Source organism: Barbus barbus (genome assembly GCF_936440315.1).
Source record: "Barbus barbus genome assembly, chromosome: 43".
Classification (NCBI taxonomy): Eukaryota; Metazoa; Chordata; class Actinopteri; order Cypriniformes; family Cyprinidae; genus Barbus; species Barbus barbus.
The window spans coordinates 15,330,014-15,357,812 of NC_136721.1; the positions used below are offsets into that span (position 1 = coordinate 15,330,014).

Genomic DNA, 27,799 nt, shown 5'->3' on the forward strand with positions numbered 1-27,799 from the left:
GACAATTACGTATGATATGTTAACACACAATCATTCTAATGTACTGATGTTGTTGTAAAATATTTTATTAGTGCGTGGAATTATGCAGTTTCTCTCATTTTTTAATGTTCTGTTCTGAGTAGGTGTTACTTTAGCAAAAGTAATGCAGCTGCGCATCATGTCCAGTAGATGGCGTCAAATAACACTTCTCTATAAACACCACAAAGCCCACCACCATCAATATAGTCCACAAGGAGACAGGCGGGCTAATTGGCATGAATTTGGTTTGTTTCCCTTATGTATTTTGTATTTCTGTCCAGGTTGTTTGTACAAAGACTAAAGTCCCTTTCATATCACTGGCAAACAGGATTCAGCGGTCTTCATGTGATGTTTTGGAAGAAAGCTATTATTTACATAGGGTGGCGCACGGTCTTATGATGTTACATACTGTTAGTAAAACCGAAACAATATAGAAACGAAGTTACTTTCACATTCAATCTTCACTGCACGCGACGCTTTTAAGCATTATTATCAATGCCGCTGTTAATACGCGACGCATGCCTCGTCAACACCCAACTGGCCAATCAAGGCTTTTGTTTATGAGAGCGTTGCGTCGCTGGCGAGTAGAGAAGGTGGGGCTTTGACGCAGTGCTGCTCCTGTGAACGTTCACTGCTGGCTGCATGCGCAGAGAATAGGCGGAGACACACAAGGAAAGACTACAGCAGCCACCACTGCCCTTCTTTCATTCTAACTCACTGGATATGTCTTAGATTTTTTTCTCTCATGTGGTATCAAAGGACGCGCTGGCGTAGTCGCCAGCCTCGTGCACTGGGCTGATGTGACTATTGATGCGCGCGTGTAGTTTTTATCCTGAGGTCGATGTCGCAGATAAAGAGGATGCGTGAAAGAACGCAGCCCAGCCCTGTTTTCCCGAATGCGATTGAACGGATCTGCATATTTTCGGATGAAGATGAAATCGGCATGGTCTAAACGTTGGTTTCATCTGGACTGCTGTGCGGAGAACCCGAATCGATAAAGCAAGCGAAAGCTGCACTATGCTGCCTAAGTGATTGATTACTGTGCTCAATGAGAACAAGGAGGAGCACGGCTTCGATACGATGGCTGAGGAGAATAACCTGAAGACTGCTAGATTATGGAGGGATGCTGCTTTGCGCTCCAGGAAGCTGAGGAGCAATCTGAGACAGCTGACTCTCAGCACCAAAAACTGCCAGAAAATCACATTACCCGAGGACATAAAGGAGATCGAGGTCCTCAATCTGGGCAACAACTCCCTTCAAGAGCTTCCAGAGGGACTGGGCTCAACCCTTACCAGGCTTCGCATCCTCATCCTTCGCAGGAACAAGTTTGCAACAGTTCCCACTGCAGTTTTTCAACTTAGTCAACTGGTTGAATTAGATATCAGTCACAACTGCTTGAACCACTTTTCAGAAGATATTGATCTTCTCAAGGGGCTTAAAAAGTTGTGCATCAGTCATAACAAAATCCAATACCTGCCGTCTCAGATTGGGACTTTGCAAAATCTGGAGGAGCTTGACATCAGCTTCAATGAGCTGCGTGATTTCCCCAGGTCCTTTTCACAGCTCAGGAAGCTCAGAACGCTCGATGTGGATCATAACAAGCTACAGCGTTTCCCTTCTGAAATACTTGCCCTCTCTGATCTGGAGGAGCTTGACTGCTCTGGGAATAAACTAGACGGTCTTCCAGGTAACATCATGATGCTCCAATCTATTAAAATCTTATGGCTCAGCAGCACTCACCTCTCATTTTTGCCTGAAACATTTTGTGAGCTGCAGAATTTGGAGAGCCTGATGCTTGATAATAATTTCCTCACAAGCCTGCCGCAATCGTTTTGGAAACTGCAGAAGCTGAAAATGCTCAATCTCTCCTCAAACTCCTTTGAACATTTTCCTCAGGTTATCATCAAACTCACCAGTTTGGAGGAGTTGTATTTAAGCCGGAATAAACTGACGTTCCTCCCTGAGGAGGTAGGACAGCTGTGCAATCTTGCTAATTTGTGGTTGGACAATAATAGCATAACGTTTCTCCCGGACTCTATTGTAGAGCTAGGGAAATTGGAGGAGCTGGTTTTACAGGGTAACCAAATCGCTATCCTCCCAGACAATTTCGGAAAACTTGCCAAAGTCAACATCTGGAAGGTGAAGGATAATCCTCTCATTCAGCCACCGTATGAAGTGTGCATGAAGGGGATCCCCTACATAGCTGCCTATCAGAAGGAGCTTGCACATTCCCATCCTGCTGTAAAACCCAGGCTTAAACTGGTTTTGATGGGCCAGAGAAATGCAGGGAAAACCACACTCAGGCAGTGCATTGTTAGCAAACCGTCAGATGCCAAGATGGCCATTGGATGTAGGGGTATTGACGTGACAAACTGGGTAGCAGATGCAGATCGGAGTCTTACATTCATTGTATATGATTTATCTGGTAAGCAGAACTATGGTCTAATCAAACCCTTTTTCCTGTCTCCCGGAGCACTTTATGTTTTGGTGGTGAATCTGAAATTGTATACATCAAAGAGCTTCTACTCCCATGTTGGAGGCTTCCTCCACCTGCTCAGTGCCAAGGTGCCACACGCAGTTGTGTGTATTGTAGGCACCCACAGTGACTTATGTGAAGAGGTTGAGATTGAAGAAAAGTGCCTGGATATTCACAGACAGATTTCGCTCCAGGAAAAAACAGACACTGAATGCCTACAAGTGCTTGCCCTGCAGGTTGACGATGCCCTTGAGCAAGGTTACGATTTTCGGACTTCTAGCCCCCATGTTCTCTTTTATGGGGTTACGGATAAAAACCTGCGACGTAAAAAGTCTCAGTTGCAATATATGCTCAACAATCGACTACAAATCCTGTCTCCGGTGATTTGCGTCAGCTGCATGGCGGCTCAAAGAAACATCCAGCATTTCAAAGAGAAGCTCATGTCTGTCGCCGATCACAGGGAGATTTTCCCCAATCTTCATAGAGTCCTGCCAAAGTCATGGCAGATGCTTGAGGAACTGCATTTTAAGCCACAAGATTTATGGCTTTCCTGGTGGGATTCAGCCCGGTTGGGCCTTCAGGCTGGGCTGACGGAGGACCGCCTGCAAAGTGCGCTCTCGTACCTACACGAGAGCGGTAAACTTTTGTACTTTGAAGACAGCATGACGTTGAAGGAATACGTCTTCCACAATCTACCCCGGTTTATTGCCATCTTGAATGTGTTTTTTCAGAGAGACCTCGCTGCAATGCTTGAGAAACTACAGGCTGAAGGAGACGATGGAGATAACACCAGGTCTACGCAGATGCACAGTCATGTGGAGGGGTTTCTGTTGCACGGCTTGTTGCCATCAAATGTCATTCGATTGCTGCTTAAACCCCTGGTCCAGACACAGCAGGACTTGCACCTGATCATGGAACTGCTGGAAAAGATGGGCGTCTGCTACTGTGTCAACAAACCTCGCAGCAAGCCGCTTAATGGGGCCACCGTCTGGTATAAGTTTCCCAGTCAGGTCAGCAACGAGGAGCCCCATCCTGAGGCCTCGGCCAGTGGGGGCTCATCGATCCCTGGTCAATTCTTCTCGGTTGAGCAGCTTCAGATTGAATACAGGTTTCCTTTCTTCACCCCTCTTGGACTTTTTGCACGGTATAGCGTGCAAATCAACAGCCACGTGGTGCAACGTTCTGATGGAAAGCATCATATCTTTGCCTATCGGGGTAAAGTGCCTGTGACGGTGAGTTACTGGCCCTCTCGGAGCAGATTGCAGCCTGAGACCCTCTCCATTTCCAGCCATGCATCCTTGCCAAATATCTGGACAGCTTGGCAAGCCATTATTCCCTTAGTGGAGGAGTTAAACGTTCTTCTGCAGGAATGGCCTGGCCTTCACTACTCTGTGCATGTCCTGTGTTCCAAGTGCCTGAAGAGAGGGTCCCCCAGTCCACATTACTTTCCAGGTTAGTGTTCTAACCCTTTCCAGGTCTTGTTTCTAATACAGTTTGTGACCATAATTTCTCATTGCCTCCACATAGCTACATTAATGTTAAGGAATAGTTCACTCAAAAATTTAAATCCCAGATCGTTCCAGACTTGTATGACTTTGTGTCTTCTGCAGAACACAAAAGAAGATATTTTGAAAAATGTTTTAATTGTATTTGCCCATACAATTAAAGTTAGAAGAGCCCAATCAACTTTGGACCTTTTATTGAATGGACACAAAAGTTCAGATATTCTTTTTTGTTCCACAGAATAAAGAAATACAGGTTTGGAATGACTTGAGGGTGAGTAAATGATGACAGAATTATAATTTTTTCGAGTGAACTATTGCTTTAACATAATTCAGAATGGGGTGTTATGATGGAAAACAAGCTGTTAACCAGATAGGTTCATTCATTTACAGTTTATGACTAGAGACTTATTAAAATGTTTTAGTTTAACCCTGATATGCAGTCATAAATTTATCAGGCACGTATTTCAGAGCAAATAAAGTGTAGCATTAATTCTGCAGTGATGAATAAGGTAATCTTTGCAGTGCTGTCACTATGGAGGCGTATGTCTGGGTTTATTGCCAAGTAAACATCGATACAATAAAGGGTGAATCAGCGTGAAATGAAGTCATTTTGGGATGGATCTAGGCTAAACAAGGAATGAGCATGGGTAACAAGAGAGAGGGGGGTGGTCTCACTGGGTTTGAAGCCACACCTAGAAACACAAATTAGCCTGAGCTGTCTGCCGTGCTGCTGAGAACACAGACTCGCACATCCACAGCAGAGGAGAGGGTCACCATAGTAACATCATATGCCTTCTTCATGGGATGCAGATTAGGTGCAGCAGCCATTGGCATATGGTTCCGGTATATATTTTTAAAAGCGAAAATAAAAAGAATGGCTTTTTATAAATGTACAAAAACTCTTGGGGGTCTTGTATTCTGTAGTTTTGCACCCTCTTAGACTTACATGAAATAGGTGCCATTATTGTATTGGCATCATGTTCATGTGTCTGTAGACAATTTGAGGTTATTAAGTGTAGTTACAAAATATTGCATAAAGAAAGATGTATTGGTGGTGTCACACACCTCCTAAGTTTCTGAAAGTGTAAAATGTTGGCGTGAATTCTTTCTGGCAAACAGTTATTGTTAGCTTTAAGGAACTCCCTGAGTGATATTATGTATGCTGTAATTTGTTGTGTTTATATCCAGTGTTGAAATAGGCACATTTTGAGTGTTTTTTTTAAAGATTAAGTGGTGCTGGCTTATGTTAGAGCAGGGATGGGCAACTTCGGTCCTGGAGGGCCACTGTCCTACAGAGTTTAGCTCCAACCCTAATCAAGCACACCTGCTTGTAGCTTTCTAGTGATCTTGAAGACCTTGATTAGCTGGTTTAGGTCTGTTTGATTAAGGTTGGAGCTAAACTCTGTAGGACAGTGGCCCTCCAGGACCGAAGTTGCCCATCCCTGTGTTAGAGACATACCTCATTTAACACACCATGCCCATTTTTGCCAAATATCAGTCAAAGACAGCATTTGCTCAAGCTAATGTAATGAGGCCCAGTTTCATATGTCATTGCATTCTAATGGTTTCACACCTCCTGGAAACAAAACGTTTTATTATGACACAAAGTACAATGACTCCATAAAATATGTAGTCACTTAAAAGTGTCTGAATGTCATTGCATTAAATAAAAGGTCTAACCATTTGAAACTTTTAAACGAATGATGCTAAACCTTCTCTGAGAACTAATTTAAACATTTTTTAAACTATTTCTGATTACCTTTACTTTTACCTTTTTAATTTTGAACGGTATAGCTATTGTTTGATCATTTAAAACCTATGACATGCATTTTTGTGAAACTTATTTTTCAATAAATGCTACTTGATTTTTTTTTTTACTATATAATGCAATGCCAGTCATATGTTTTTAAGTGTAGCCTAAATGTTCAAATATGTTTTGAGCCCATTGTTTTTAAAATGGTCAATGCATGACAGTATTGTCATATTTGTGCATTACATTGTGCGTATTCTCAAAGGACTCAAGTTAAGTAAGTTAATCTTGCTAATAGTGCTGTCAATCGAAAAAAAAAAAATAAATTCTGAAATTAATCGCAATTAATCACGAATAAGAGCTGCCGCTGCTGAACGTGACATGGATCTGACACACGTTTTAATATGAAATGATACAGGCTACAGCCCGCGCCACCATATTTATGTGTGCAATTGAAGTGCTGATGGCTGACAGGACCGGAAAAATAGTTTTTACTGACAAGTTTAATGTTTAATACCATTAAACTGGAAAAATGAATCACCTGCGTTAATGTGTTAATTTTGACAGCACTAGTTGCAAATTGTGCAAAATATGTTTTTCAGTGTTATTCTTGGTCTTTCGAAGTCTTTTGCAACATAATAATGTTTAACCTGGAAATGCTGTAAAATAGACCTTACGCTATGGCTCATTAGGTTTACAGTAATGTTTTAATCTCCTACAACATTACAGCTTGTTTCCTGAAGTCACATGATGAGACTGGTTCAGGTGGGGCAATTCCTGACTCACAATAGTTCTTAACAGGAGCTCACAAGATGTAAGGGCCGTGTGCCATGGTAAAGACCTGTTTGGCCTGCTTTTAATGAGTGCATTAGCTTGTAAGTACCCATTGTTATTGAAGGCTGGATTAGTTGAGCTCATTAATGTTAATAGATATCGACTGCAAGCTGTATTTGTGGTAGGGATGCCAATCTGTTTCTTTGTTTTACCATATACCGGTCTCTAGAGCTAAGTAAAAACAGAACAACAAATTTAGCAGCAAGGTTTTTTGATCTTACCAAATTTAGGCATGATATTTTTGGCTCACTTGCATGTTGATTTAGTGTTGAAGCTCCACTCTCTGAAAGACTAAACACAGTGTGATGGTCACAGGCAGTTCTCTTTTACTTTGGAGTTCGGAGACCCAAAACCACTTTCTTTTTGGATTCATCCCGATGTCCAATAGCAGATCAGAGTGTTTTAAACCAGTTGAGTCTCATATGCTTTTTAAACACTCAGCTTTCAAATTTTGTCATTTTTTAAAGAAATTCAACATTTTGTGGCTCTTTAATGTGCTGCGATAGATCACTGTAGATCCTCAGTTCAAGCAGCACGTGAACGGATCATCTTTTCAAATTTGCTAGTTCAAGCACGAAATAAACATGAATGAACATCAGAAGGTATTTTATTTAAACCGCGGAAAGGTCAATATACACCATTTTTCAAGTTTAAATCCTCCGAAGTTAATCTTCTACTCTCCTGTCTGGTTTGTTTATTGGACAAAATGCTGGTTTCGGGATTATGATTTGTCAGATCGCCTGTCAATCAAGCTCCCTGTGAAGGGTCAAATCATTTAATTGAATTTTTGTTGCATCCCTATATTTTTAATATAGGGATGCAACAAAAATTCAATTAAATGATTTGACCCTTCACATTTGTACCTCAATTCAATTGAACTGAAGGACCTTAACTGGAATTTAAAAGGCTTTCTATCTCTAGTGTCTGAGAGCTTGTTTGGGTGTTCATAATGTGTCACATCAAACTGTTTAACTGTTTGTTGATTTGAACATACCTCACTGACTCCTTATTTAGTGAAGGAGAAGTTTGCACGTTTGGATGTGCATGTGCACCTTTTTTGAATGTGATAAATGATAACCAAGTCTCTTGTACAAGGAGGTTCTTGAAATAGCAGATTTGTCCTCCGCAAAGAAATGGAGTTGAGGAAATTACCTTTCACAGTTAGCTTGCATGGCTTGTTACATCCATTTGGTGTCTTCAGACAGAGTTTGAAAATGACGAAAAAGCTGGCATAACCTGTTTGTCAGTGAACTCAGTTGAGATGGCATTAGGTACAGTAGCTTGTCTGACCCATTTAGAAACCGAGACAAATTATATTTAGTCGTTTGGCTCTTGGACTGGGTGTTAGAAATAAGAGCCCTATGGTTGTTCCCTGAGCTAAATTCAGGCACTGCTCATCAGAGCTGACCGAAGCACCTGCACTGTCAGCACACTGTACTTAAGTCACAAAAGTCTGCCTGTATCAACTGCCATGGACTTGTATATATGACCGTACATATGTTGTTGTTGGTGGAGTGTGTCACTGTGGTGCCAGAAAGTATCCATCCTGTTGGCGGTTGGGGCAGCTTTTCTTAGCAAAACCCTGCCCATGACCTTTTCAAGTGACCTCAGCTCGATGGGAACCTTGCTGGTATTTTGAGATGTTTTGGGTGCCACGTTCAGGGCCGGTGACAGACTAATGATGGCATTTCTGTACAGCGCAGTTTAAATGAAAGGTTTTTCAATATTGCATTGTCAAAGTTTGAGTTATAGGCTCACTTTCCCGGATTTAGTGTATTTCATCGTTGGAACATGACATTTAATGTTTCTAGGGATGAATGGCTATGAAAATAGATAACTGATAAATTTCTTATTTGATTTATATAGTTTTTTACAAGGCTATTTGTTATTTTAATTTTTATAAATGTTATTTTAATAGTAAATCAACATTCATAGCTTATTTAAATATTTCAGTTAAAAAGTGAAATACTGCAAGTGAATTTAGGCATTACAACATTATAATGAACAGTTCAACTTTATCACAGTTTTGTTTTTTGTAAATAAGAAATACATTTATATAAAATAAATTTTAAGATTGGCTTGAAATTATATTTAAGTGTGATTTAAATAGTTTTTTTTTAAAGATGTAATGAATCTTTTAAATCTTTAAATAATATTTTGAATAAATTAAAAAAGCATTTTTTTAAATGCTAATAGTGATTTTCGGCTGCACAATATAAGATTTTTTTTAAAGATTTATATAAGATATAAGAAAATATAAAATTATTTTTAGATTGATTAATAATTAGATGTTAATTAGTTAGTTTTGTTAGTCTTTTAAAAATAACTTTTTAAATATAACTTCAACCTATTTGTTGTAATTAAATAAGAACTAAATTTAGAGAGCCATTGTTCTTTTAATTGAACATGGTAAGAAATAATCTATTTATAGTTTCTATATGGTTGGGCTTTTTCCCCTTTACATTAGCTGTCTTCATGATGTAGTCTGTTGAAACGCTTTCCCTGTCTGTCTGGGAACGCAGGGTCAGTCTGATTCCTCTCAGAGATGCCCTCCTGTAATCTCTTTAATGGATTTGACAGGATTACCCCATGAGTGAAAGGGAGTTTTAAGGACTGGCAATTAAGTAAAGGCAGAGTTGGTTAAGTAATCACATGCTGAAGTCTTCGGTGACACAGCGTCATGATTAAGTTCATATGGCATCGTATCATAATGAAATCAGATTTTCTGCCTGTTTTTACAAAACTACCCTCAGGATGAAAACTGTTCCCAGATGACTTATGAAAGTGTTTTACCTCACAGTTGTAACATGCCAGAACCTGTACCAAGATAAAATGTTATGTCTTTAGAACACGAAGGAATAATGTAAGTCGTCATAACTCAAGAGAAGAGAGAATTTATGAGATGGATGTGTTGTGATCCAGACGTTTTGGCTGGAACGTATGTGGCATGGTCAGTCGGGGTCAACAGGAGGTTTGGGTGTTTGCAAGTATAGTTCCGATAGCCTATGTAAAAACCTGTTCCCTCTATTCTTGCGCTGGACCTCCGGAAAGTCTGCCTGTGAAAACATTCCGCTGTCGGAATTCTAGGAAGTGATGCTGATTTTGAGATTCAGTAATGGTCAGCTGCCGCGTCTTTCTTTGGGTTTCCTTGATTTTTATCTGCTCTCACGATGACTTTGGCCGTATCACAAAGGCAGTTTTATGTCTTCCCATTGAGACTATTGCCAAACTCTGGAAGTTTAGAGCAGGAAAATGAAGGACTGTCTGTAAAATATATTTTAAGCACGTTTGAATGATGATTTGACAACTTTTCATTGTTCGATATGCTCAATTTTTGATTCATTGTATTTAGGTCACAGCTCACAGGTGGCTATCGTATCTAAAAGTGGAACAGGAAACCTGGGGGTGGTTTTGCAATAATGAATTGGCTCAAATATCAGTCTCACATGAGAGGGAATGTGAATCGACTCTCATTACACGTTTTGTGCGATTCTGTGCAGCTAATGATCTCAAATGTCTGTATTTCATGGCAGTATTGTTGTAATTTTGTTTCAAATGGCTGGTTACGACAATCTCAGGCTGCCATTCTGGCTCAGGAAGAGTCTGTGAGCTGTGTGTTTGACCTCTCGCCCCCTATCTGTATGATTTTATGTTTGTTTTGTGTGTCTCACCCTGTATTCCCGGGCACAGGAATAATCTGATGCTGTCAATCCTGTTATGTCACTACGTTCCCTCGAGGTCTACATTGTAAGCCTGCAGAATTATCCATGTGACCTGTGTAGGGCTGGATACATGTGCCTTCTCTTTTAATGTCATCACATGAGTCGCATCAGCAGATTCATCTGCGTCAGACATCAAGGATTGAGTTGATAGAAATGAAATCCTGATTTTTCAGGACATTTTAGTGCTCGGAGTATTAGGAAACATGGAGAATATTGGTGCATTTGCTTGATATATTTAGGGAGGGCCCAATTTTATGCACATTCCAAGTCTTGAATAATTGAATTGTTAATGATTGTTCCTCATAAAAAACTTTTATTGAAACTTTAGATCCATGACTCAATGTGCATCTAATAAACCAAGCCAGACATGAAAAGGATCATTGCCATTATGAGCAGTACATTAGAGGATATTTTGTAACCATATTTGCTACCAACCGATAATTTTTTTTATATTTTTTGTTTATTTATCAGTATTTAATTGTGCATTTTAACTTTTTGCATTTAGATTACTAACACTCACTTAAAGTTAATCTGTAAAACACTAATCATTTAAAAACAAGTCACATAGGACTGATTATCCATTTTTCATACTTATAATTTTGTGACAAGTATAATTATTTTATCCATTTTTCTTGCTTATAATTTTGTGATCCCTAAATTCATTTGCAGCATTTAAGACAACTGATTTTAGTGTGTTGTTTTTTATTTATTTGGACAAATTTGATGCAAACTGTAATATATAGCTATGTGTGCAACGTATTATTTTAGTTTAAGTTTTTTATTATTATTTTAAATTTTAGACACAGTAGTTTAGAATTTTGGCTATTTATCAGTTATCAACTATAACATAAAAACCAATTATCGGCTTATCAGCATCAACCAGAATTTTAATATTGGTGCATTCTTTATTATCATGCTTTTTGCACATGTACTATAGAAAATCTCAAATATTTTAAATACGTAGCATGTTAATACCATGGTATATGAATATGGTTATCATAAAGTACCATGAAATGTGTCAAGGTATTATCATCTCTTTGATTAAAATGAATGATTAGGTTTCTTATGTTTAGAGAGAAAACAGAAGTTCACAACCTTCTAACCAAGATCTCTTTTTTTTCTGATTCTTGTGGTCAAATTTTTATGATACGCTAGACTTAAGCCCCGTTCACACCAACAACAATAATGATAAAGATATAGCTCTAAAAATCGTTCTCAATATTAAAGAATAGCAGAGTCCACACCACACCTATAACGATAAAGGCACAGAGAAACAATATCGTTGGATAACAATATCACTTTCAGAATTATTTTTTCCAGCTGATCAATCATTGAAAGCCAATCATAATAAATTTTTCTATAAAGAGCTCGGAAATTTAAAGCGGCAGACGAGCTTGCGCTTACAATAAACAGAGTAGACGATATCGTTTGCTGGTGTGGACGCTAATATCGTTATCTTTACAGTTATCGTTGTTGGTGTGAACGGGGCTTTATGCTTAGTCAGCATGGCATTGTGACTTTGGAGAAAGCCTTGACAAGATTAAAATATGTTCAAATGCGCTATCAGTGTTCACACTGTGTAAACAGGATTAGATAGCAGTTATCACCCCGTGTCTTGTTTCCATCTCCGTTTCGGTGCTGTACGTGCTAGTCAGATATTTACATGTTTCTTTTAGCCTCAGCTTATTTTAGCCCTGATCTTATCTTTGCCTGCAGGCCTCATCAGATTCTGCTCTGCATCTGATGAAATAGCACTGCAACCTTCTTAGTGTGTACTAGTCAGAAAACAGCATTTATTGTGACTCCAATCTTATTGATTTGTGCATAGTTTAGTTTCTCACATGGTATTAATGTAGCACGCTTCATTTGTTGATTGCATAACGGCTGTTCTGCCAGCTGCAGCGTGTTGTAAGTGGACAGATCTGTCCATACGGATGAAGTGCTCCAGCCGTGACCTTTGGCAGTAAAAGCAGCATGAACTTCCTCCAAAGGGAGAGATGCTGCCATTCCTGGAAGCCAGCATTTGAGGCTGTTCTGTGGTCAAGAAAGATCTTGTGCGACTTGAGAATTTCGGTTAGGGGAAGCATACCGTTCTCATACTTGATTTGTAGGATGCAGGAATGCAGGGTGCAAACGAAGGGAATGTTTATGTCTGCATGGGTGGGATAATTGATGCCGTGTTTATACATCTGTCTAGTCGTTTTGCATCGCTGAGAACTGGGTTCAATTTATGAGCACAGCAGGAGTGCTGATCGGCTTCACACTTTCACTTCAATGTGTTAAGCATACATGATTATTAATGCACTGTGAAGTAAAACTGGGACAAACGGAAGATTATTGAAATGAATAAATAATATATAATTTACCAGCCTTTTATTTGGCTGATTCTCTGTCTTCCAGAATAGTGACTTTTTTTTTATTTTGACTGTTTGTTGAATTCTGAGGAAAAGAAGGATCTTTTAAAATGTATTTGTCAGTCATTTTTTAAGCAACTTTTGGTGTACATTAATAAATTAATTACAACAAAAGTTCAGGTTTAGTGAGGTGCTTAAAAAAATAAGGAAATTAATACTTGGAAGTAGGGCTGGACGATATGGCCAGAATTTATATCACGATATATTTCTTAATTTCGGTCGATCCGATATTGATATGAACTCTATTTTAAAAAAGCTTCATAAAAACTGCCAAGAATGGCTGCAACAGATGTCTGTACCTACAAACTTATGAAAAATAAATTTGCCAAGTCTACGAAACCTCCTCCTATAAAACTATATATTTTATATAAAACAAACTTAAAAAAACGCACATAATGTTCACCTTTTATTTGTATTTAGCCTTCATACAAACAAGAAATGTGAAATCACTGTCAAATAAACATCTCAGACTCGCCTTATTAATATTAATATCTTTAACTTCAAACTATAGGCTAACATACATTACCGGTCAAAAGTTTTTGAACAGTATGTTTTTTAAAGAATTCTCTTCTGCTCACCAAGCCTGCATTTGTTTGATCCAAAATACAGCAAAAACAGTAACATTTAGAAATATTTTTGCTATTTAAAATAACTGTTTTCTATTTCAAAATATTTTTAAATGTAATTTATTCCTGTGATTTCAAAGCTGAATTTTTAGCATCATTACTCCAGTCACATGAGAAATCATTCTAATATTCTGATATACTGCTCAAAAAACATTTATTATAATGTTGAAAACAGCGAAGTAGAATTTTTTTCAGGTTTCTTTGATGAATAGAAAGTTCAGAAAAACATTTATCTGAAATACAAATCTTTTGTAACATTATAAATGTCTTTATCAATCACTTTTGATCAATTTAAAGCATCCTTGCTAAATAAAAGTATTAATTTCTATCATTAAAAAAAAACTAAAATAATAAATTTAAATAAAATATAAATTATACTGACTCCAAGGTTTTGAATGGAATAGTATATACGTAAATGTAACAAAAGCTTTTTATTTCAGATAAATGCTGATCTTTGGGTCTTTCTATTCAAAGAATCCTGAAAAATATGTACTCAACTGTTTTAAATATGGATCATCAGCAAATCAGCATATTAGAGTGTCTTATTTCTGAAGACAGTCGGTTCCCTTCAGAGATACATTCATATAAAACACCCGTGCCGCGTTTTGATTTTGAAACGTGTAGTGCTCATGTTTATTCAACAAACGCCACAAATAAATCAATGTATGAGAAACACTGGTAATGTATATTGAAATATCGGAAATGTGTATAAAAATCATATCACCGTTATTGAAAAAAATGATATCGCGATACATATTGATATTGAATTATTGTCCAGCCCTACTTAGAAGATAATACCTCTATTCCACAAGAATGCAAGCAATTGTGAAAATTTGACAGTTAAGACATTTATAATGTTAAGTATTATTTTGAATAAATGCTGTCACTTTGCATTTTTTATTCATAAAAGATTCCTGAAAAAATGTATCACAGTTTCCACACACATTTTAAGCAACACAACCGTTTTCTACATTTATATTAATAAGAAATATTTCTTGAGCACTAAATAATAGAATGATTTCTGTGAAAAATGGCTTTGCCATCACAGGAACAAATTACATGTTAAAAATATTTGAAAGTAGAAATCACTTAAACAGTAGTGTAAAAATAACATGCGTTATTTAAAAAAAATTACTTTGATAGTATGATAAGACTCTGGTATAATGCTGTATTTATAGTATAAATTCAAAAAGTAAACGTTCAAAACTAAATGTGTATGTTTTTGGCCGTGATTTGTTAGTTTCAGAATATTTCAGTTCGTTCAAAAAGCATCCTGCTCCATACTGCTGCTGCTGCTGAATTTCAAAAGCTCTGCTTCTCTCTTTGGGGGCTTCCTGGATCGCTAAAATCGATACAAATTCAACTGAGCATGATTGGCATAATGTGTCAGCCTAAGCTAGCACATACTGATGGCGGCTTGATGGATGGCCATAATGCGTGTGGGGCCGGCAGTGATCTCATTATGGACCAGATGTGAGCATCTGTCTCGAGCCAGCCAGATGCCAGATCAAGCCTTTTATTAACAAGATACAGATAGATAGTGATATATTTTTTCTCAACTTTTACACAATTGATGATAATGTTCTTCAGCTGTTTTGAATGCAAAGCATTTCTCATATGGCTTCTTACAGCTTTGAAAAGTGTCATTAAGACACTGCAGCGCACCGCTTGACCTTTAACCAGGCAGATATAATTATGTGTTTGCCCTCTTCCAGTGCCTATGTTTAATTCAAATCCACTTATAGTGTTGAGCAGAGGTGTAAAATACTTGATTACTGTACTTAAGTATTATTTTGGGGATTTGTACTTTATTCAAGTACAATTTAAACGGACTACTTGTACTTTTACTTGATTACATTTCTGAAGAAAAAAACAGTACTTTTTACTCCTTACAATTTTATTTCATCTTGAAAAGTACATTACATTTTTATTTTATCTTATGCACATTAAATATGGTAAACGGAAGCTCAAACATGCGTGCCTGATGTGAGAAGTTGCGTTTTCCCAAAAAAAGTTTATTCATTATTCGTTCCGTTTTGATAGATCCATTAGCTGTGTAATATTAATTAGCTGAATGCACAAGATTGAGTGCAAATAAAATCAGTGATGAGAATTTAAATCCAATTAATATGTTTGTGGAAATATATTTTTTTAATAATAAAAATCTCCAAAAGTGTTTAAATAAACATTGTATGCTAAATTAATTGTAATTCATGCTTCGTGATGTTCTTACCAGGTAGTTAAGTTGTATTTATAATATGTCATTATATGACACATTGAGTAGGAATTAGGACTGTCAATGAATTTAAAAAAAAAATCTTAATTACATGATTTGTTCTTTAATTAATGTAATTATTCGCAAATTAATATATTAATTATCCTTTCAGGCAGTTATGTTGAATAGACAACACAAAAAAGTGGCCTTTCAAAACATTAATGTTGTAATTCTATGACTCTCCTCATTAATTCAACACATTCTTGTATTCTGTCTGGAATATGTTTCTAGCCTCTGCATCACATCTTGCTCTTCAAAGGGATAGTTCAGCCAAAAATGAAAATTCTCTCATTTACTGACCCTCATGTCATCCCAGATCTTTATGACTTTCTTTCTTAAGGTGAACACAAGCAAATATTTTTAGTCCATATAATGCAAGGAGACCGAACCACTTCAGAAACCACACAAAGTGAACTGATTTCAAAGGGCCCTAGTTTTACATATCACTCAGATGGTTACGTCTTATTTAAGTGGGCGGTGAGACTACAAGCTGTCGAGACTGCAAGCAGCCCAACGCTGAGCACTTGCAAATTAGAGTGGGAACAAGTTCGGTTTCATCATTTGTGTCTGGCTTGTTCCAGATCTGCACAAATGTAGCCTTGATCTTTGATTACAGTATTGTTTGACATTGTGTTACCCCAATGGACGTCTCTGTGTGAGGTTCACAAATAGCAAAGGGAGAATAAAGAGTGCAATGAAAGGTTTAGAAACATCTGGAATGAGATGAAAAAGACATCGGAATCAGATTTGTGTTTGATGAAGAGGATATATGAATTGTGCTCAAATGTTTATGAATTCCTAAGCCCTTACTCAAGTCTGAGAATGGCCATTTGTGTGGTTCTAATCAGATTTTGGCAGTGTTACAGAGAGACGGTGATATGGATTTGTCATGGTTCCTTCCTCTGATTCTTCCTCATTGCCTGTAATGAATGAAGTTTGATGGTGCTGATCTTGAGTCATTTTCCATTTCCAGTCATGATTCGTCTCCCATGTCAGTCCTTCCATACACATCCAATGACTGTTGTTATGCTTCTGTCTCACTATAGAGTCCTATGTGTTTTAAGCCCCATGAAAATGACCCAGAGATGTTGGCAATTCTTGGGTACTAGTTCTAGCGCATTTTGTTTTCTGATTTTGCGGATGAATATAATACAGATTCATAAACAACTATATATATTAACAGCGTGTTAAAGGAACAGTCATCATTACCCTCATGTCGTCCAAACCTGTATGATTTTCTTTTTTCCACGGTACATAGAGGGACAAAGTCAGTGAATTGAATTGTTCAAAGATCCAGGTCAAAATAATGGTTTGTTCACAAATCGGATATCGTTGCTTCTTTTGTGAACTTGTTGTACTTGAAATGGCAATTTTTGGTTAAATGTTTTAGGTTGAACTGTCTCTTTAACTTTTGTTTTTTGTTGAGTATGTTAGAAATCTAAATTAAAGTGGTCCACACTTTAGTTAATGGTTGTGTTCATTTTGCTTTGTTTGCTGAATCAACTGCTGACTTTAATACATCACTGTTGTTCTTCTTAGAGATATTTATTTGATTCTTAATGGCCGTGAACAGACCTTTGATATTAGGGCTATTCAGTGAGATTTCTTAAAGCACTGAGCATATGTTTAAATGGGATTCTCTTTTAACCTCAGCCATTTGGCTTTTTCAGCAGAGCAGACAGCTGCATGGAAATCTCATCAGGACACTCTGCACTGACTGAGATATCTGAATCCAGACTGCTGCTAAGCTCTGGCCACGTGCCGATGAATGCATACACGTGTGACGCATTCATTTACATCTCTGTTTATTGTTATATTACTGTAGTACAGACATATTGTTTGTAAGGTTGGATGTAGAGGGGAAAGGAGGATTCACTTTTTTGGACATAATGTTTTTAAAATTGGGCAATAACTTTTATATTTTTTTATATTTATTAACTGAATAAGGCCTGAGAGACAAAATGATTGTTTTTCTTCCATGTGCAAAATAAAAAGCGCTGAATTGAGTGCAAAGTTTTTTACAAATCATTTATGAATTTTATTCATGCTTATGGAAAATAGGAGATAAACAGTGTTTGATGAATGTTCAAAGTCCTGAATATTTTATGTATTTAGGTGGAGCTGGGACGCTCCTTCCCCAGCTCCACCTGTGATGGATACATTTCCTATGACAATGGTGGCAGTTATTCATCAAATGATGGAAAATATATTAATTTTAATATAAATATTTCTGTTTCAGTTTATACATTTTAATATATTATGCTTTTTTGTTTTATTTTATTGGGAAAAGTAATTATTTTCTCTGGGCACATGGCCTTGATCACATCAGCAGAAAAGTAGTTTCAGATAAAGTTTTGCTGAAATTTCCTTTTGTGCTCGGAATTTGCAATTCCGTTATGACCACATTCTTAGGGGGAAAGGTCTGTTTCAAGTCTATTTCTGTGTCAGCATAAGCTGTGTGTATACGTGTGTATGCGTGTGATTCACTCACTTACGCACTTTGTGCTTTATCACTCAGAGCAATAATCGTCCGTCCGAGTCGCTGGCCTTGAGTGGCTGCTCACGTCTCGTCCTGCTGTTCACTCTAGTCTTGCCTGATCACTGTTTACCATCCGCCACACTGAGCTAGAGGTCAAACGGTGGGAAATGAATGATGCATACCACCATATGTGGTGCAGAAAGACTGTTTCGGCAAACTGTCAGTTTTCCTCTTGAAACCCGGGGAGAATTTTTGGGCATCAAACATAGGTTCAAAAATTCATAAATATTCACAGTTTTGTTTTGTTGTGAATGATTCAATAAATCAAGCTGAACTTCTGCTCGACAAGCGCTATATCAGCTACACGCTGTTAATTCCGGAGGCAGTTTGTTTTGGCAGTACCTTTAGGAGTTCACATCCTCTGGACACTCGAGAAAAAGATGAAGCATTCCAGGATGTCTTTGATCCAGATTTCAGACTTCAGAAAGGGCTGCAGAGCGAGTCACAGCATGAATGCGTTAAAGATAAAACAGCTTTGGAAAATATCTGGAATGCGACAGTAGGGCTAGACAACGCTTGTCTTTTGTATGTGTGTTTTTGTTTTTGTTTGGAATCTGTAATATTCAAGATGTAACGGACATACAGCTCATTGTATGCTTTGGTCTTAATAAAAATAACGTACATCCTTTATTTTAACTTGCATCCTTTATTGCATCCTTTCAATTTAGCAGGGATGAAAGATATATTGGCACCATTCTATTGCTATTAATATTATCACAACATGCACATGGATGGATGGATGGATAGATGGATAGATAGAATATTATGTAATAATACCTTAATATAACATTCACATTTTGCCCTATTTTTACATTTAGACAGATCACCCTTGCCACCATTTAATGGTCCTTTAAAGTAAATATTTAAAACCACTTATTATAATTGAATAAGATTTATAAATGCAATCTAGCAAATCTCAAAATTAATATCTATTTTTCATGCTGTTCATTGATGTTGTGATGCACACACTCACCAGTATATTTATTTTTACTTTAGTGTTTTATTTGTAATTTAATGGCTCAAATATTTGCATATTTCCCTTTGACAGTGTATTTGATATTGGTTTAGTTATTGAGAGTTAGTGATAGAGTATGGTTGACTGTTAATAGAAAATTCAGAGCACAGAACACAAAAGACGAAGAATTTGCCATTGGAATGCAAGATCTGGAGTATGAGCAATAGATTGTAGGAGTGAAGTCGAAGCCAGACATGCCGTGTAGCAACAGTGGGCTTTGTTATGGAGATGTGTCTCATTGTTTCATTCTCTTTGCTGCTTCCTGTCCCAGCGAGTACAGGATGTTTAAACTGCAGTGTGCCCTTGTGGAAGTGTGTTTATGGATTCAGTGTTTCTAGATGTATTGTGTAGGTAACTAATTCTCTCTAGGTTCAAATTGATGTCCTCCCTGCCTCCAGGCATAGGACAGGTTTATCTCCCAGTAATGAGTGTGTGAATTGTGTGTAACAGGATTAGGCCTCCATTTCATTATTGAAAAGCCTTGGCCTTTCTCAGGGTGTTGGGTGGCAGTGTTTCACCTGTTATTGTTAATGTAAGAGCAGAGGTGAGTGTTTGTATTGATAGCTTACAGTAGAGGACATTGCGGTAGGGACAAAGAGATTCCTTGCAAGGAAAGGGTTACTTCCCAACAAATTTAAACAAATTGCTATATATTTCATTAGTTGTTGTTATACTTCTTTCTCAAGCAGTGAAAGTAGAATTAGTCCATTCACTGTCATTCTGCACCCTGGCTCTCATTAATAAGTAATAATTGTGGACTGACCTGACCTTGACATGACGGCAACATTGTCACCCCGAATGTTTGGAGTTTAAAATTCCCTCAAGCCCGCAAAGTTGTTCCTCAGATCTCAAATAGCTAACCAGATATATGACCTGTAAACCATGTTTAGAAAGTGTCAAGGCTCTGAGGGAAGTCTAATGGGTCATGGGGGTGGAGGGAACCCCTACAGTGCAATTATGTGGCCAGCAGTCTCACCACTGATGTACCTGACCCGTTTTCATTATTTAGTAACTCTTTCTATCAAGAAGAGGAACTTCTGCTGATCATTTAGAGATGGTTTAAAATGTTTTACACACATCGTGTGTTGTTAACATGCACAATAGAGATAAGAATAAGATAATTTTCCCCAAAAAAGTTATGTAAACATAAGATATTATCTCTCATACTTCTACTATGTTTTAGTTATTCGTTGTAAACTGACCAACCCATTTTATTTTCACAATTGAATGTATTTTGTAGTCAAAAAGGCTGTTGTATGAGCAAAATGGATGGTGTTTATTTAATAGCAATTGATTAGATTGTGAAAATTTCATGTTACATACAAAAATGGAAATTATTTAGCTGGCTTGTAAGGAGAAATAAAAAAAGCTGTCACTGGGCGATGCCTTTTCAAAAGGTACATGTTTGTACCTAAAGGGTTCATTTTGGTTCCTTTAAAGGTACATATTAGTACTTGAAGTGTATATTACAACCTAATAGGCACAAAAGTGTACCTTTTGAAAAGGTACTGCCCCAGTGACAGCTTTTGTACCATTATTTCTGAGAGTGTTCTATGGGAAACATTGTACGCTCTTGTGCTGCTATATTCTCTGTAGCAGCACAAGAATGATAAAGCAGTTACACACATAATGTCGTAAATCTAGTGTTTTTATATTTTCATTTTTAAAATATTTAATGTCCGTTTATAACACTACTTTATACTTTAGGTTTTATCACCTTGGCAATAAATACAAAGTGCTGTCATGAAACTCTAGATGGCGCAGGCCGATGGGTTGCAACTTCTTTCTTGATCTGTTATAATCATTTTAATATTCACATGTCGCAGCTGATTGGTTTCTTTTCACATCAGCAGTCAATGAGCTGCTCAACATTCAAATACTCGGCTAGTGCTTGCTGTCGCAGTTACAGCGCGTTTCAGAAACCCTCCTCCTTCCCCAGCTCCACCTGTATAGATCTGCTATGGGGTAATTTCATATATATAATATATGGAGGTTATTTCCTATGTTATATGTGCAGCAGCAGTATTTCCTACATGCTCACAGCAGTAGGGTCTTGTTGTACAGTGGTATTGACTTGAAGCTTTTGCTGGGAGTGCAGTTTACCTTTTAAGGACCTGATAATGCACCTCAGAGAGCAAGAACAATAAAACTATTGTGATGCAGAAATGGAGAGTCTGGCAGAGGAACAAACAGGTCTGAGTGCAGCAATGCACCTGGAAATGTTATTGAGGGCAAAAGTCAAGAAAGATGTAAGATTCTTAAGTTTTGATGCCAGAAATGACTGCGTTCCAACACATATTAGCAGATCTATGAGCCAGAGTAGAGGAGGAGCAAATAACAAAGAATGAATCAGCAAGAAACTTTATTCTGTATGATTCCCATAAAGGAACAGCTGACTAATTTCCTAATCTCTGTCTGCAGTAAATACGTGGAGAATCAGAAACGGGACCTTTCATAATCACTGTGTTAACTGTTTGCTAATCTCACATAACTCTGGTTACTAGCTTATTTGCCTTCACCTTTCAGCTGAGTGACTAAGTTCAGTCTAGTGGAATTCCTCCTTTATTTAGAATGAAGGAGAGCACAAAATCAATAGAGCTAATGGTGTAAGTGCTGTATGAGTCAGGCCATTGTGCCAAGGGCATATAATGTGATGCCATTAAGTAAATAGTCACAAGCATTAAAATACACAATTACGAGTTTCACAGGAATGTTTCATATTTTTCTAATTCCACATCCTTTCTCAGAAAGCTTCATCATTGAGCTTCATAGCATTAATGTAGTTCCCTTCTGGGTGGGTGGCGTTTCGCTGTGATGCCTTCAAGAAAAAAATAGTGTTTAAGCAGGTCAGCCTGTGGTTGTCTATTGTTAAAACCAGATGTCATTAGAATAGCTCTGGGCAATAATAGTGGCTGATGCATTATTACATCATTAATACAGATCAGATTATTTATAGTATGTGGGGGTAGTACTTCATGCAAGCTAAGGTAACAAATAAAGGAATCTACAGTTTCTTTAAAAAGTATTTGGACTTTTAAATTTAAAAAATGTAGGCATGTCATTGCATTAAATATAAAATATCATATTAAGCAGCATTTAGAAAGATTTTGAGGTGAATTAGAGGGGAAACAGACTTCATACTTCCACTAAAAATAAAAATAAAATAATAATTTGCTTCTAATGTCTTAAAATAATACACTTATTTAGGGGCAGTCGTGGCCTAATGGATAGAGAGTTGGATTTATAACCCGAAGGTCATGGGTTCGAGTCTCCGGTCCGGCAGGGATTGTAGGAGGGGGAGTGAATAACCAACACTCTCTCCACCCTCAATACCACGACCGTGAGACCCTTAAGCAAGGCACCAAACCCCCCAACTGTTCCCCGGGCGCTCCGGGTGTATGTTCACTACTGTGTGTACACTTGGATGGTTAAATGCGGAGCACAAATTCCGAGTATGGGTCACCATACTTGGCCACACACCACTTCCTTTTCCCTTTATTTAAGTGTTGCTTTAAGTTGTCAAAATCAAAATTGACGAAATTGAAATTTATGGAATATTGCAGGGTTTATGCATGCACATTGTTTTTTTTTAATTCATGTGCCCTCATAGTCCTTAATAAAAAACATTGACCCAAACAACGATTCAAAGATCCAATAGTTTCTCAATGGGCAAAATCAAGTCCTGTCGTACCATTTTTTATAAATAGTTTATTTTTTTTATTTTTTTTTTCAAGAAGCCACAGCACTCAGATATACGGCAAAATAGAGCAGAAAAGATTATTACAATTTATGCTTATTGCCTACTTTGAGTGTCTGAATACTTTTTGGGCCAAATGTATTCAATTCCGATTAAAACATTTGGTCACAAGTAATATCCTATATACACTGTATAGAATTCTTTTTTATATTTTCTATATAAAAATATATTTTCTATAGATTGAATTATTCTGAACATATGTCACAGCAGAATAGTAAAGTTTTTTTTTCTTTCATCTTGGTTTCTTGTTTTATAAATGAAAATGAGATGTGGTGAAATCAAGAAGATTTTGTCTTTTTGTTTCAAAGCGAATTCAAAATCCCATGGAAGCAGATGTGCAGATGACTGCAGTCTATAATCTCTTGGACTGACACATGATGTAATTCTTTGTCTTCCTGCGGTTTGTCTGTACTCAGAACGTGCCCATTTGCTTACTGACTTGCTGAGTAGCACACTGGAATCCTTCATTATAGGGCTCTATTTATAGACATGGACGGCTCTCCTATCAATTCAGGCTGCTTAGGCTGGACTTAGTGCACTTGTTTTACCATAGACGTTAAGAGACTTCATCACCATCAGGTTTTGCGTCGTGAAGGCGAGCTCTCATAATCTACTGCATACAGGCATACAGATGCTCTTCTACAGTATTTTGGGAACTAGTACTGGTTCTTCAGAGAATCAGTGAGTTTTAAATGATAAATAGAATAAACTTTAATAGCTTTAGCCCTTATTATAAGCCATTGTGTAAGGTGATTTATTGGGGACAGCAAGAGTTCTTACACATCCAGATAAAAGCTTGTTAAACAGCGCCACCTTGTGGTAGATTCTGAAGGCACTCCTATAGATCATCCTTTGAGAAAATTTGGATATAAATGGAATAATACTTTATATAAGGATGGAAATAATAATAAACAATAAAGATTTGTGTCAGTAATTCAGAATCTAGTCACCTTTAGCAAAAGGATAGCTTTGCGTGAGTCCATATGCGAAAATTGGACAAGACGAACGGCTTGAATGAGGGAAGGAACCACAATCCCATGGAGCACTGTGAATGACAGTCAAAATTTGAGTTCTTATTGGTGGAGATTTGTAATGGTAATGCAGGTTTTCATTAGGAATGCCATAATTTAAAAAGGTGAAAAAATGTAGGCCGGTGGCTTCAACAAAAGCTGTGATGTCCAAATTTGTGGATAAAATTACAATATGTTATTGTCAACGAGTCAGTCAGAAAGATTCACGAAATGACAAAAAGTAGTATACAAATTGTATAATTTAACTTCCAATATCCAAAGGAGTGGAAAAATAATGTCAAAGAACTTAAAATCCACTTTTCCTACAAAATCTGTAATTTTCTGTCACTCCTTGGATGTAGAAAACATCAGGGTCATGTTTGCTTTTTATTCTGTCCCTGACCATAATTCTAACCTTGAAATCAAGATTAGGCACAAAATTATGTCTTCAGAATCAATCATACATGTGCAGTCTGACTGAAAATTTAACAAATAGTTGTAACCTGGCTCAGAGGGAGATATGAATCATGTCTTTGTTGTAGATTTTCTGGTGATTATGGGATTATAAGAGACTTCTTCACCTGGTTGTCGAAAGCAAAATTCCACGAAATGCATATCATATTTTGAGAGAAAGTGTGACATGCTAGAACCCCCCCCCCCCCCCCCCCCCCCCCCCCCCCCAAAAAAAAAAAAAACAGGCATTCTAAAATTAGTAAGAAACGAGTGTTGGGTTTCCTTCAGCAAATATGATGCAGGGCGGTGTTATTTTTCAAGTGATTCTGTCATTTTGAATCTAAAAAAGCCATTTTGGCGCTCCAATTATTTTAAATTCTGGAGCCTTGTAAAATCTTCTGTGAAATGTTACATTGTGTTACTTAAAAACTATTTTATCTTTTTGTTGGCATCATAGGTGAGCTGTTAAGCCAGCCCCGACCTGAGGGACTTACTGAGATCATCTGCCCCAAGAATGGCTCGGAGCGGGTCAACGTGGCACTAGTTTACCCTCCAACCCCGACTGTGGTCAGCCCCAGTCATAAATGACATTGACTTCACCTGCACTTACCTGCCTGTGAATGGCCTCCACAAACCACTGCACCTCTTTTCCCTATATCTTATATCACACATGTACACACACACACACACAAATCTATGTGTGTGTTTGTGTGTGCAAAAGTGTGCGCCCTGCTTTCTTGTTGCCTCTGTCCTTCATCCCACATCTGAGGGGGATGATGGACCACCGTATACCTGACAAGTGCAAAGAAGGTTCATTATGGAAGCTTGCCATTGGAGGCCATCATGCCAGGACACACTTACAGGTATAATATTTTGAAGCTACATAAAATTTGATGGATCTGTTAGGTTAGATGTGAGATCTCCAGCTTCTGTTTTGTTCTCCACTTTTTCAGGTGTTCAGCTCCGACTGCCAACACACGATGAACTGAAAGTATTAGAAACTGTTGCACTGACATCTTGTTTTTGTCTATGTACATCTAAAGCTTTTTCAGTCACCCTGAGCCTTCCTCAGTGCTTTAAGCCTTTCAGTTCAACATGAGATCAGACGTTTCTCTGCAAGTTCTTGGAAGTTCCCATTTGTTGCATCTCTTGGACTCAAACTACATCTTGTGCTGCTGGGTGCCGAGTGGTTAAGCTGACAGAATGGAAGCGAAAGGACACTGTTTTCCCTCAGACATAAAACAGACTTTGATTAGCGAGGTTTAGATGTTAGATGATGTTTAAATGATGTTGTATTTTAAATGCATGCCTCTAAATGCAAAAAGAGAGGTTTTCTTAAGAGGTGCCTCTTGAGAGGTTTAGTCTTATCAAACTTTGAAGGAAAGAATTGTTGGGCATAAATCTATTAGTATTGGATAGAGATATGCAGACATTTCAAATTATTTTATTGCAGCCAAAGATATAAAAATGTTTTGCTGAACCACTGACACAAGCTTCTATCGCTCTATCTATCTATCTATCGTTCTATTCTTTCTTTCAGTCTATGCATAATTTTATACCCACATACACTTGTGCTTAGACAAACAATCATACTCCATAGCATGACGGATATTATTTTAAGACAATCTGGAAGATTGTCACATTGTTTCTTGCACATGTTCACACTTTCCTATAAGATGCAGTTTTGGGTACATATGAGCAGGAATATTGATGCACAGTCACGGAAGTACAGAAATGGTTCAAGTACAATAATTCAGCCAAGGATGTTTTCACTCTTGGGGTAAATTGTGTAAGCATATCTCCTTAACTGTAAGATTATTTGATAGATATTTAATACGTGCTCTTTAAAAGCAGTGTCTGAATCAAATTGTACATAAAAAGTGCACATTAGGACAAAAGAAGCAAGACTTTTTTTATTATTTATATAAGAACTGATTCATACTTCGAAACTATTGTGCAATGTTTCAATGTTTGTTTTTGGAGAGGAGAGAATCTGCAATATGTGTAATGTTTTGTGAACAGTTAAAGAAAACTTTTGTACATAATATTTTATTTTTGTAAGCTAACAAGCTGTCACCAGTAACCCATGTTATTTACTGTGCATTGTGCATGGCTATTGTGCTCAATGTAAAATCCACAAACTGTTTCGAAGTTATAAAGAAGTTATTCTTTCTCATTGTAGAACCACAGAAACACCAAATATAAAGGCTGGTTTCCATGTTGTTGTACTGTTGTTTTCTGTCTTTTGTTTCCCCTGTATTTTGTTGTTAAAACATCTTCAGAGCAAATAGGCAGAAATTATTTAATAATTTATGGCAGATGTATATCTGAGTGAAATGGCTTCTCAACTGGATTTTTGTCCAGCCCTCATGTCATCAGAGAAGATATGTCATTGTGAGAAGGAGGGGTTACTAGGTTACAAGTACACTTGAATTTTACATTTACAAGTGCACAGATAAATCATTTATATTATTTATTAGTTACACTTTACTTGAAGGGGTGTGCATAAGATTGGCATGACACCTTCATAATCATGAAGGTTTTTTTATGCATGTTTATGACAACTGTCATTAAGTGCAAAGATGACATTGACGTTGTCATGTATTTGACATAATGTCATCTTTGCATTAAAAATGACATAACTGAGCGAATGACAGTTGTCATAAACATGCATAAAAAAACCATCATATACATGGCATATGTCATGATTATGAAGGTGTCATGTCAGTCTTATGCACACCCCTTCAAGTAAAGTCTTATTTATTTAATAAAAACTGCAATATTCCATAGAAATGTTTTTTTTTGTTGTTGCTCTGACAAAGAATGGGGGGGGGGGCATTATTTGTTATATAGCCTAACTTGTCTAAACTAACTAGTTTTTATACAGCTAAATGTGTCTAAATCAGGCAAAAATAAAAATAAAAAATAACATTATTACACTCTCGAAGAGTAATAGCTAGATATATTTTGAATATACTACAAAAATTCATTCAGAAGCTCGTAACCACCATAGAAGGGGGACAAGTTGCCCCAATAATTAGAAATGGCCAAATATATGTATTTTGTTTTTGCACTGCGCTGCTGCACTCCAATACGCAGCCCTCTGTTTGTTGTTAGGATGACAAAAAGATGTAAAAGTTAAATTTTTAGGCTGGTCTAACAACAATGCCAACATGAACATGATTGAGATGGCCAATCAAATCAAAGTAGCCATGGCTTACAGAAGGAGAGCACGAAGCCAGTTTTAGCGTTGAGAAAGAATGAGGTAAGAAAGAAGTAACCGGGGCTGGACTGGGACAAAAAATCGGCCCTGGCATTTTGTCCCAGACCGGCCCACTACATACGATCAAAATACTACCCATCTTTGCACGCCCTTGAATATGTATACCAGCTCCTATTCCATAA

General features: G+C 37.3%; 1 protein-coding gene across 1 annotated transcript; it reads left to right on the forward strand.

The window, feature by feature from the left end:
- The first annotated feature begins 660 nt into the window (after nucleotides 1-660).
- Nucleotides 661-26,627, forward strand: LOC306862462 (malignant fibrous histiocytoma-amplified sequence 1 homolog). Its single transcript, XM_079405271.1, has 3 exons — nucleotides 661-3,946; nucleotides 24,852-25,257; nucleotides 25,348-26,627. Exons 1-2 carry the CDS (start codon nucleotides 1,099-1,101, stop codon nucleotides 24,980-24,982), a joined length of 2,979 nt encoding a protein of 992 aa, XP_079261397.1. The 5' UTR covers nucleotides 661-1,098; the 3' UTR covers nucleotides 24,983-25,257; nucleotides 25,348-26,627.
- Nucleotides 26,628-27,799: the final 1,172 nt, after the last annotated feature.